General features: G+C 45.5%; 1 protein-coding gene across 1 annotated transcript in view; it reads left to right on the top strand.

The window, feature by feature from the left end:
• Positions 1-13311, top strand: part of LOC144736793 (uncharacterized) — an 870278-nt gene that overhangs the window by 72371 nt on the left and 784596 nt on the right. Inside the window, exons 8-9 of the mRNA XM_078619432.1 lie at positions 246-385; positions 11066-11122. Coding sequence (XP_078475558.1) covers positions 246-385; positions 11066-11122 — 197 coding nt within the window. The remainder of the gene's footprint in view (positions 1-245; positions 386-11065; positions 11123-13311) is intronic.

Here is a 13311-nt window from a genome sequence, read left to right as displayed (position 1 = left end):
TCAATGCAAACGGGGATAGGGTTGTTTTATTACGTGTAAAAATGTTATGCATCTCTTTTTTTTAGCAATCAGTGGCCCAATGACTGTACAGAACATCTCACGTTGCCTTCTACATCTCAGCTAATTTAACTTTTTTTCTGATTGGTTGTATTTGCTCATTTTCACATGTAAAATGTGGCACATTTTGCTTAAACACTATGCTGTATTATTACAGTTATTTAGTAATGTATGCTCATGGTGTGCAGGAGCCATCTCCCTGCTGACGGACATGGTGAACCGGCCCTCATACAATGACTTCACATTGCTGGAGAACATCTTATACTCATCCAAGAGGCTGGTGGAGACTCTCACCATGATCTCCATCACAGCCGGCATCCGCAGGAAGGTGAGGCCTGGTGCGCGATGGCGTGGACTGCATGGTAATGCTCTATGGGTCCAACGTTGGGCTCAGCCAGGGGAGAGCCTTGAGAGACGCGGAGTCTCTTCCACAATAGAGCCCTGGGGAAGTATAAATGACTCAGTGACAACAAGGCAAGACTTGGTGTCATGCAGGGTGGCAAAACACTGGTGTGAACATTATAATATAATAGACACAGATGAAGAATGACTTTAGATATAATGTTAAAGGAATTGTCTAAATATCAATAACACATTCCAGCGGAGGGAGCTGCTAGGAACGTTGGGTTACTCGGTCAATGGCCAGGGTCAACAGCGGCATGGTGTATTTCGCAAATATGCCCGACTGTGAGGGCGGGCACAAGCCGGCGTGAGTAGGTTAAACGTTTAGTTTTTGAAGGGCACCACGGGGTGACCAGCCCCTCCCCACCCAGCCCCACCCCTCCCACCCCCCACCCAGCCCCACCCTCCCCACCCAGCCCCTCCCCACCCTCCCCACCCAGCCCCACCCTCCCCACCCAGCCCCTCCCCACCCTCCCCTCCCCAACCACCCAGCCCCTCCCTTCTCACCCAGCCCCTCCCTGCACGACGGACAGACACAATAATCCCCTGTGGGCTGGTGTAACCGGAAGGTTCCTACCAGTATTAATTTTTGTTTTATCAAGAACCCAACCAAATAGTCCTCCGAGAGGTATACATGGTGAACAATCGCACAGCGTTCCAGGGTTTTACGTTTTTGGGTCAGGGACTAAATGGGGATGGTTGAGGCTACCACCCCACCACCACGGGCAACGATACATATGCAGAGGACAGATATACGTGGTGTGCGCTGTTATGCGGGTGCAACTGAGGTCGAACAGATGTGTGCGTTGCAACATGAGGTTTGCACCAACAAACCGCCAGTAATTAAGGGGAGAAGCAGGTGCAAACGAGGGTGAACAGGTGGTTACCTTGTGCCCAGAAGTTGGAGTCGGGGAGACGGGAGATGGGGGTAATGATAAGGGCAAGGCGCCGGGCTGGTGGCGGCTTGAGGGGGACCACGTGAGGACTCGGAATGAGGAGGGATATATAAGGAGAGTGTGCATGAGCGGAGGGGGAGTTGCCCGAGAACCAAGAGTGAAGACATCTCGCCGTTGCCGCTCAAGCCGTCAATGAGACCTCAACTCTCACACCATCGCCGGGCGGGTGTTGGCTGAATCCCCCACCCGGGACAGACGGGTGAGCGGGTATGAGGCATCGTAGGTGAGGGCAGCGGTGGAGATGCAGCGTTCAAAGAGTCGCTGAGTGCGGAGCTGCTGTATGCAAAGTCGCTGAGTGTGGAGCTGCTGTGTGCATAACTGTTGAGTGCAGAGTTGCTGAGTGCAGGATAGGTGAGGTGCAGAATAGATGAGAGCGGGGAGAAGTCAAGTGCATGTGACCGTACAGATAGTTTTAGGAGTGCCTACAACTGGCGCGAGAACAGGAGAAATAAAGTATAAGCAAGGGTAAAAAGGGAGGGGGTACAATATAATCCAACAGAACCCAAAAATAAAGTAACATAAACGCAATGCCCAGGTCTAACCAACTTGTTTTCCCTTGGGAGCAATGATCATTATAGTGTTTGCGGGAATGTAGTTGCGTCTGAAGTCCATCCCCCACCCCGGTCTCCCGTTTGCCTGGGTATTCATGCTGGGTTCAGCAGAAATGGTGACTATTTGTCCTCATATTCCAAATCTGTTCCTTTCAGTTTGTGGCTAAGGTGTTCCATTCCCGCTAGGGTGAGGATGGTTCTATGCCAGAGTTCCCAAGAAGGGGATTGTTTTTCTTGTTACTACGTAGAAGGTTTGGAGCAATTATTGTTGGTGTTTTGGCACTCCCCTTGACTTCAAACCCCACAGAGTTGAATCTACCTCGTCTCCGATTGAGTGTGTGCACCGCACGCCACCCGCATACACACACCTCGACAAGGGAGAGAGACGGAGAAGAGACCTACGACACTACATATGTAAAAATGCTCATGTAAAAGAGATCTCATAGTGTAAATGCTTACCCCGAGCTCTCAATACTCTGATATTGCACTGTGTTTGAGTTGTACGCCTTCTGGTGTCATCTGGCCCTACACCAATGGGGACTAGGCTCTAAAGAAAGCCGTCTCGGGTGTGGGCCAATCAACTTCAAGGACAGTGTATATTATCATCTTTATCAGAGTTGCTTCTTTTTGTTTGCTTTTTTGACTACTTGTGTTCTGGTCATTGCAAACATGATGCCTTGAATAAAGGTGTCAGTTTTGTACCAGTTAAAAGGGTAAAAACCTACTATTATATTTTGCCACTGGTAAAAGAGATCTCATAGTGTAAATGCTTACCCCGAGCTCTCAATACTCTGATATTGCACTGTGTTTGAGTTGTACGCCTTCTGGTGTCATCTGGCCCTACACCAATGGGGACTAGGCTCTAAAGAAAGCCGTCTCGGGTGTGGGCCAATCAACTTCAAGGACAGTGCATATTATCATCTTTATCAGAGTTGCTTCTTTTTGTTTGCTTTTTTGACTACTTGTGTTGTGGTCATTGCAAACATGATGCCTTGAATAAAGGTGTCAGTTTTGTACCAGTTAAAAGGGTAAAAACCTACTATTATATTTTGCCACTGGTAAAAGAGATCTCATAATGCTCATGGATTGCACTGTTTTGATAGCTTATTTACAAAATACACTTGTTGCCCATGACTAAACAATTAGATGTCCCTACAGTTACATTTACAGAACATTACATTTTCTACAGCAGTGTGGTCTGCTGTGGTGTACACGACACCCTGTCAAGTTGGTGTCACTGCTGTATTTCCTGTAAATGGCCCAGATTCTGCCCCATTCTCTGATGAGATGACCCCATTTTTGGTCACGATCCATAGTTTGGGAACCACTAAGGTAGCGCGACACTATCTAGATTCTCACCAGAGTTTTGTGTGTAGCTTGTCTCTGTGAGTCATTGCATGTGACTGGGTAGAGGGACTGAGTCCAGATTCTGACAAACAGGAGCTTGGTGTGTAGGTCAAGGCTGCACGGCTTAGATGAACAAAAGTCCATCACAGTCACTGGTGAAGTCACTACACCCTGATGCCCTCAGAGATGGGAAAAGTGAATTCATCTGACGCATTTCTGGACAAATGTAATTTGGATATAAATAAGCAATTATCCATGTCATGTATAATTTTTATATAAATTTCCAACTATTTTGAGGTGTGTAATTTAGATATGAATTACAATTTTATTTTAGATTACATATTTAAATGACACATCTAAATTACACGTAATTGAGATACTGCCCATATGTGAATGATGCCTGTGCCTTGAATGTATCCCCTTAATGTGATGCATCGCATCTCACACTGAGCTATTCAGATAAGTTGATGTCACCTTCTAATCAGAATCAAAATAGACTGGAGGAGTCAGAAGAGCTATTAAGCTAATTTTCACAGATGTCCAGTATAGAGGTATGTCAGAAAGTTATAACAACAAACCATACAAACACACGATAGGAGTGCAAAGTATAGGAAAAGGAAGTAAATCACAACAAATATAAATAAAATTAAACTATTTTTATTTTCCCAGGTAAATTCCACTGACCTATTAGCTTCTTTTTCAGAATCAAGGAGAAATGCTGACTCAGCAGCTGCTCCACAACTGTGACGGTAATGCGCCAATTAGCGAGAAAAGTCAAGAGTGGGTAACATTGAATATCCGTGGAAATGTAACAGGTGGCAATTATTCCAATTGCTGTACTGCCATACCCTGGTAAGCCAGGAGATGCAAGCCTCGATGTGCTTGGGTATGGATTGTCCAGTGTGCTGGTTTACAGCATGCATAGCCACCAGCATTGTGGTTTTACCCAGTGAGGTAATTTGCTAGGAATTTTCAAATTTGGACCTTTACACTGGCAGATGTAACCTATTTTTTTTCAAATAACGTCACGGCTTCTTTCACTATGAAGCAGACATCGTGCATTTTTTAAATCCTTTATATTAAGTTCGCTTGCTTGCGTGCTTGCTTGCGTGCTTGCTTGCTTGCTTAGGACCGTGCAAATCTTTCGGTCGTTTTTTAACCTACTTCCCGTGATCCAATCGAGCTGACATTTTCCACACAGACTCGTTGTGCCAGACAATTATTGTTCGTGAAAAAAATTCCCAAAATTTTACACTTTTTAGGCAAAAAAAAAATTATTTTACATATATTCAAATAGAACGCATTCATGGCTTTGGCTGAACGTCAGAGTGTAAGAGCCCAGAGCGTAACTCCTCCACAGGCCGTGGCGGAGTAGCGCAGTTGGTAGCGCCCTCGCTTCCCATGCCAAAGGTCGTGGGATCGATCCCCGCGTCCTCCACAGGCGAATATATTTTTAAATCCTTTATATTAAGTTCGCTGCCATGCATATAAAGGATTTATAGTGAAAAACTTAGTTTTTACGGGTTATACTTATTCTTAATAAACCCATAGTATTAACCAGGGTGGCCGTTGAGCTCGAACCTCTTATTCAAGCCGCAAACGCCTTAACGCTGGGCCTTGTTACAACCTCACCTATCACTGTGCTGCAGTGACGTGCGGTCAGGGGAGGCAGGGGAGGCAGAGCCTCACCTGTCATACTTCAATGAAAATAGCTGTTACTAAAAAAAAATATTAAGATTTTTCCACTGATCTGTGTTATAAATGTCATTTCTGTACGATTACAATCATTTTTATAGTCAAAATCGCCAAATTTGCGAAACTCCGCTGCAAATACAGGAAGAGACGAGAGGTGAGGCAGCGACGAGCTCAGTCTCCCCTCTGATTGCGCAACCCCTCAGTAACTGGATGGAGTGCGGGCAATAATCGCGTGCCTGTTACTATCTCAGTATGTCATCAATGTAATGTTTGTAGACCCATTCATTTCATTTCCTCGCCTTCCATACTCCAGGTAACTTATTTCACGTATGTGTATACAGATATTTAGGCTCGCTGGTCTCGTCATGAAACTGCAATGAAAAAGCACCAGGGGATGCAGCTATCACATCTGCCTCACTGAGGGGGACACGTCTAATACGCCCCCCTCCGTGAGGCCACGCCCCCTCAGTGTGTGACTGGCTCTGACACTAGCCAGTGCCTCCCCAGCCATTGACCGCACCACACGTATTGTGAAAAATATTTGAAATAAAAAGAATATGCAATTTACGAAATTATGCAATTTACGAAATTATGCAATTTACGAAATTATGCAATTTACGAAATTATGCAATTTATAGATAATTAAACGTTGTGTAAGTAATGTATGTTAAATGAGTGTAAGTGTAATGTTCATCAATCGTATGTGTGATTAAATGTGAGAATGTATTATATGGTGTATACTCTAAATGTGTGTTTGTATATAGGAGTATTATTAATGTGTGTTAGTTTTTATTTGATCAATAGGTGTGTGTATAGTTAAGTGTATTATTATTGACTCTTTCGTTGTCTAGAGGCTGTATTCTGTATAGAAAATTAGGCTTACTGAAAATTAAGGCGACAATACATGACGATAGGAAAGTCCTAAAAATTACAATATTCACACGGAAACGTGCTAAAGAAACGTGCCCATTGTCAAACGGGGGCATCAATTAATTAATTGGTAAGATTATGTGATTAAAATAAATATCTCTAAAAATTTGTATTCATGCGAGTGTGCAGATCTGTAACGCAGATGCTAATCAATTGCCTAGTGTACATCCATTAATTAATGGACAAGATTATGCAATTAAAATAAATAACCCAAAACAATCGTGTCCATGCGAGTGTGTAGATTCGTAAAATGGATGCTTATTAAATGGCTAGTGGCACATCAATGAATTCGCGGGCAAGATTATGTAATGAAAATAAAACAAATGACAAATACTTCTAAACGACCGTATTCATGCAACTTAAGGGACAGAACAATGCTTCTCCACGACCAGTTAATAATTAACACGCTACCTTCGAATGGCAACTCTTTGCGAATCAAAACCCCGCGGAACAATCTTATTTGTACCAATATGCGCATTGTGTGTGTGTTGGAGGGCAGTCACCACGAGGTCCAGTAATTATAGCGGGTAGTATGGTTTGGAGTTTGTCCACGTACGATCTTGGCTAACTGTGGTCTGTTCTGGAGACGGGGCAGGCTTGATATACGGCGTTTCCCTGTACCGAAAATACTTCAGGTCCCCAGTAGGGGACGTTGGGTCGGCGTGTGTGTGTGTCGAAAACACGGCGTTTTGTTCTCGGCTGCGTTGGTCAGGCTCCGTCCACAGTGGAGTGGTTGTCGATTCGGCACGCTACTCAGCTGGCTGCGGTGCCCGTGCTGGCAGGGATCGATGGGTCCGGCTCCGTCTGCAGTGGTGTGTGCGATGGTCACGTCGCCACATAGCGCTCGCAACTCATCCGCTGGGCAACAGTGCGGCACCCCCCGTGGTACCAGACACGGTTGATTGTGCCTCGAGCTCGACCTTTGCTGGAGGGTGCTCGTCTTCTGAGTCAGTACGCTCGTGGTTAGTCGTTAGCTGCTGTGCTGCTGGTCAGTCCTCATTGCTTTTCAGGAGCAGCTTGCTTCGCGCGACCACCCTTGGTGCCCCCCCTCCCTCAGGAGGACTCCTGCTGTGTGCTACTCGTCACACCTCTTCACTCACTCTCCACGCCTCCTCACTCCCTCACTCTCCAAAACTGATAAAAACTCTTATCAGAATAGCAGTCTCTTGGACAGCAATTCATGCATTCTCGATATTAGTGTATAACTCCAACCTCCACTTAACTTCTCACCCGTCTTATCTGATCACAATATTATATGAAAATGTATTTCCACACCTCTTAGCTTCTCACAACTTTTATAGCTTAGTATAGTACAACTTCTCACAGTCCTTGACTCTGCAAGCGACTCAAAACATAAGGATGAAGGTAGAATAAAACTTTCAGCGCTACTCAGTCTGCCAGCGCCGAACTCAACACTTAGCAACACATAGCCCCTCTCCTCTGCAAGACTCGACACCCATGGTTGATTTCGAGGACCATACCCCAGAGCTTGTCATTGCAAGACTGGTTTGGTGGTTCTGTCTTCGTCGTTTATATCCAAATTCTTTTGATTTTGCTCCTTCGCTTGTCATCGGTCAGTTTTTGGTCTTTTGATTTCTCTCACAAAGGAGCAGGTTTCCTTTTGATTGTGACCGTTTGTCCGGGTATGCGTGTCTGTGTGTCTGTTTTAGTTTATCTTCTTGGTTCTTTCGGTAAAGTCACGTAGAATGGAAACAATAAAAATAATAAAATAAAACATAATAAAATTATTCTCTTGACGTTTCGGCTACAACGCAAGCAGCCGTCTTCAGGTGAAGAATGAAACACTGCCAAGCTTGGAGCGTATATATAAGCTGGGTTGGAGGTGGAAGAAGAGCGCCTTGACAAAATAATTTGCATATCAAGAACAATTTAGCATATTTATTGGAAATGGGTAGGAGGTGGGCGGGGAGGTTCAAAGTCATATTATGCCCATGCATTATGCAGGATTCGCAGCATCAAAGGGAGGGGGTAGGGGGAAGCATTAACAAAGGGAGGGAATGTTAATAGTATGTAGAAGCAACGAAACATGTCAATGGGAGAGCGGTGGTAGGAGACCCGCAGCAGAACAAATAATCCATTCCCTGTGGAGAACACAAGATACACAGTCAATGCCAGTGAGTGGACTGCGGTCTGAAAGTCACCGTAAATGTGAACAACAATCAGTTAAGATCCTAAATGGTTTATTACGTCCTTCACATCAAGGACCTTTTTATCTGGCTGCCTGGATATCCTGAGCCAGTGATTGTCACCTCGGCCATACTTCCCCCTTCCTCTGGAGGTCATCTTTAGTCTTTTGGATGCAGATATTTTTAATTGCTTCTAAGTATGGTGTCTGTAGCCTTGTTTATTGTGAAACGGCCTTCCCCCTCTTTAGGTCGGCTCATCCTTAGAAATTAATTCCTGCTGTAGCATGTAATGACAGCCACTGGGAAGACAAAAGCGTTTGTGCAGGCTCTGCTTATACCCCTGGAACACATTATTTTGGTCGAAGAGAATTGAAAAAATTCGTATTGTATATTTTCTAAATGATCAAAACTTCTATCATTCGTTATCAAGTGTATATGTCTAACCCAGATCTCTTGGCACTATATAGAGATCGGTGGGTGTTAATAAACATGTAAATAGTCGTAGTAAAAAACTGAGCTACATAATAATATAACAATACATTCTATCAAGTTAACATTGAAGCCTATGTTTCAAATTATCATGAGGTGGTGGTCAATCCAGTTTTACAACTTTCCAAGCCAAGTTTGTGAATAACTAACTAGATTAGAGGCCGACCGAAATTCGGTTTTGGTACCGAAAGTTGGCAAATGGCCTCTTTCTGCGTACTTTTGGTTTCGGCCGAAAGTACATTTTTAACTTTCGGTTTCGGCCGAAAGTCATTTTTTTACTTTCGGTCTGGTTTCAGTTTCGGCCGAAACTGATATTGACTTTCGGTCATCAACTGAATATCTATTTTTAGAATATAACGCTAGTACTACGTCTATCACTCTGCCTATTGGCCGGTCAGTCGGCGCTAGGTAATCCTATGCGATAGGCTGCAAACACACACACCCGTCAGCAGCAGCAGCTTGGGAGCGAGGTTACAGCCGCAACCATGGTCTGCTAATGTATATACGACCGGTCAACAGACGGCAGCCTGCATTTTCATCCGTGGGTGGAGTCTCTTTGGCGGGACGACAACAAAGTGCCTCTGTTGTCTGTTCCCAGCCGCCTGCCCGCCTTGGCTTATGTGTTGCATTCGCTTCAGTCTACACGCGTGTTGATACCAAGATGCAAAGTCTGACAATATTGATATTCAGTTAGTTAATAGTTCCGTAGCGAATTAGTGATAACGAAATTACGAATCTGAGTGAAGTAGAAAATACAAATTAATAAACGGAGCAGTTAATCACCGTGAAGAATGTTGAAACATGCAGTGTGGGATTACTTCACTAAAGTCGATTGATGCAAGTGTAGTGGTGGTGTTGACGTGCGCCGACAGTGATGGATCACGGGGCGGTGCGGGGTTGGGCACGCGTTGTGGGCGTGGTGTGGACGCGCGCGCCGGGAGTGAGAGATCACGGGGCGGCGCGGCGTGAGTGGTGAGGCGCGCTGACACTGTGGGAAAACAGGATCGTAGCCAGCGCCCAGTGATTGGTCAAATGGGATGGGTGCTCTCAGCGACGTCCGCAGGAGGTGTATAAAGGGTGACGCGCGAGAGCACTCGGGGTTGTTAACCAGTTGAAGATCGAAGACGGAGTGAAGAGGTAGTGCCCTGAGACCCCTAGTCCCGCTGTCCTTGTTGGGACCGGGGCCCTGTGTGGCTCGGAGGCGAGACTGTGGGACCCGTGGTCCGACACCCATGTGGGTCGGGACTGTGGGACCCAGAGTCGAGAGGGACACCCTGGCTGGGTGTGTTCCGAGAGGCTATGGGGCGTAAGAGCCCGTGTTGGTGTAGCCAGGAGAACCGTGTGGGGTAGGCTGGTGTTAGCCACCCGTGTAGCTAAGTGGGTGTTAGTCACCCGAGTAGCTCAGTGGGTGTTAGTCACCCGTGTAGCTAAGTGGGTGTTAGTCACCCGAGTAGCTCAGTGGGTGTTAGTCACCCGAGTAGCTAAGTGGGTGTTAGTCACCCGAGTAACTAAGTGGGTGTTAGTCACCCGAGTAACCAAGTGGGTGTTAGTCACCCGAGTAACCAAGTGGGTGTTAGTCACCCGAGTAACCAAGTGGGTGTTAGTCACCCGAGTAACCAAGTGGGTGTTAGTCACCCGAGTAGCTAAGTGGGTGTTAGTCACCTGTGTAACGAAGTTGGTGAAATAAAGAGTGTGCTACCCGTGAAGTCGTCTCCCGCCGAGTTACTACATTACACAAGCAAGGCGCAGCAACCTGCTGGGCGAGAATGCGGAAAAAATGTTGTTTCTTAACTACAACATTCGTTTGTTTGGATATAATTACTAATTAAGTAACACCTAAAGATTTGATATTTAGCGACTCTTACTGCAGGCTCTGAATGATTAGTTTTAGATTTATTTTTAATTAAAGTAGCATTGCATCATGACATATTTCATAAATTGTGTCTTCGGTAACTTCGGTTATATACCTTTCTGTTTCGGTCTCGGTCGAAAGTGTAGTTAAACTTTTGGTTTCGGTTTCGGCCGAATTGCGGCCAAAAGTGTAGATAAACTTTCGGCTTCGGTTTCAGCCGAAAGTCAATTTTTTACTTTTTGTCTGGTTTCGGTTTTGGCCGAAACCAGAAATCCAGTTTCGGTCGGCCTCTACTCCAGATGTCTTTTGTGTGGGCGAGGCAGGGGGGGGGGTGCTCCTTGGCTAAATCCAGATATATATTAAAAAAACTATTGCATTCAAAATAGGCAACATCACTCTTAATATAATTTTCTGGAAAAAGCATATATACATCAACTGTCAGTGGCTGTCGCTCAGCACAATGCACGGCTGAGGAGTCTCTGTTGGTCTAGATATACGGGGGTGGGGGGGGGTGCCTGACTTGTCCCGGCTCACACCACACTCGGATCTCTCTGCGTGAGAGGATTACTCATCCCTACTCACACCACACACGGATCTCTCTGCGTGAGATAGGATGACCGATCCCTGCTTTGCCCCCAGACGCTGCAGCCGGGAGCCGAGCTGGATCAAGAGGCACTGCAGGAAATTCTCCCCAAGGTGAGACAGGTCCTAATGCTCTCTAAGAACCAGCTTTGCACCACACACAACATGCGCACCATGCGCACCACACGCAATGCACGGGAGCGACGCTTCACGCGTGACGCAACTGAGTGCCACCTGGCTGTGCTCCCTGCATGTGATGCATTACACTTGTCAGTGATGCATTCCTTACAAAGCAGACGTGTCATTAAGCTTGTGTGTGGGTAGGGGGCACAGCTGATGCATATATCAGTCATCTCAGTCAACCCATGCCACCTGGGTCTGTCCCATGACCTGTCAGCGAGCCTTCGACACCTCATGTGACCTTAAAGTGCACCTGGATCTTGAAAAATTAATAAAAATAAGAAGATTAAATGAAGATTAAAAACATGCGTAAACATCGGAAATTATGCTCATTTATGTAAATATGCGCACAAATTATGATAACGAGGGAGGTGATCATATTAAGTTATGCAAATGTATGCGATTATGCTAATGTTAGCAGTTATGATAATTATGCTTAGCTTCGTTGTCTCGGGTCGTATTATCAATCGGGATAATACAATGAGTTGTATGACGTTATCCAGGTGTGATGTAATTATGCTAAATTAAGCTCGGCTTCGTTGTCTTGGGTCGTATTATTAATCGGAATAATACAATTATCCTCGCTCTAACATTTACTGATTATATATTAGTGTGTTTATGTCAGGTCTCCAAATTCAAATCTCAACGCAGGATACAGTTCTTATAACTAAGTTTATTATGCATGAACTCAGGAAGGAACCACTCAGACTCTTCTGTGTTAAGCAATATTAATTTCTTAACAAAAACATAACACTAATATGCAAACTCTTATGCTTGGGATTATCAACACTACCACTGGGGAAGTTCCCCTCATTGATCCGTACATTTAACCATCAATGGTTACGTTGTCAAACTGGGCAACCGAACAATTGATTAATTCCACAGAGTAACACGAGCATATACGGCGATAGGGACTAGTCCTTAAACATGCATGCGACGATATTCATACGAAAGGCAATAAAAAGATTATTATATCCCGAAGACAAAAGTACACGTCAATAGATTAATCGGCAAGATTCTATAATTAACGAAATGCCTTGGAACAATGGTATGCAGCAGTGTATGTCTAGTTAGGCAAGATGCTTATCTTTTGGCTAAGGCTTCAATTAATTCGTGGGCAATATTATGTGATCAAAAGAAAGGTTTAACACAATATTCTCCCTGTGAGCGTGTAGATTCGTAACGAAGGTTTCAAACGTTTAGTTTATATTGATTCATCTATTGGTAATTTTTGATGCGATTAAAAAGAAAAATAACGACTAATGTACTTATAAACGACCATATTCATATCACTCAATGAGCAGCGAGGTTCTTCATTATCACTAATAGTTGACGCACCCTTGTCATTAGTCTTCTTATCATCAGTCCGGGTATGTATTTCAGGTGCGTGTGGGGATTTGTCTCCTTGATCCTTATTATTAGTCCGGGTATGTTTATGTATGTGAGCGTGGTTTTGGTACCCTTGGTTAATTCTTTGCGTCGAGCAGACGCCGGCGATGCGTGGTGGCATGTGAATGTGGGCGTGTCATACGAACGGCTTCGGAGCTCCCCCTCTCGCTCGGGGCCTGTCCGCTGTTAGCTGCCGGCTCTCTCCGCTGCTGGATGAGCTGTGTCGGCACGATGCTTGTCCTTGAAGATGCTCGGTCGCTCTTGTCCCTCGTCCGCTGGCAAGCTGACACCTGTGCTCGGTGGCGGTGGCGGCGCTGCTGCGCGCTCTCTCCGGCTCCGTGTTCTCTGGCGGTGAACAATGCGCTCGCAGTTCGTTCGCTGGTGGCAGACACCCTTGCTCGATGTAGCTGGTTCTCTGTGATGTTGGCTTGGTCGATGCTTGGCGCTTTCCGCCCTTTCTCAAGGTTGATTGCTGGATGTTGCTCGTCAGCTCAACTCGAACTGCAGCGGCTCGTGGGAGCTGGCACTCAGTGTAGAACGACTTTAGAGCAATACTTCTTCTGTCAGCGCTGAACTCGCACTAGGTAGCACATCGTTACTCAGCGAGCCTCGCCATCCTTGGTTGATTGCAGAGCCCTTCTGTTGCTGGTAGTGATCTTCGGTAGTTGCTGGAGTCTTCTTCTGCTGGAGTCTTCTTCTGCTGGAGTCTTCTGAAATTGCTGGAGTCTTCTGAA

This window comes from Lampetra planeri, chromosome 3 (assembly GCF_965212315.1).
Source record: "Lampetra planeri chromosome 3, kcLamPlan1.2.h2, whole genome shotgun sequence".
NCBI classification, from domain to species: Eukaryota; Metazoa; Chordata; class Hyperoartia; order Petromyzontiformes; family Petromyzontidae; genus Lampetra; species Lampetra planeri.
Note: the sequence above shows the minus strand (reverse complement) of the source record. Positions and strands in the feature narration are given on the sequence as shown.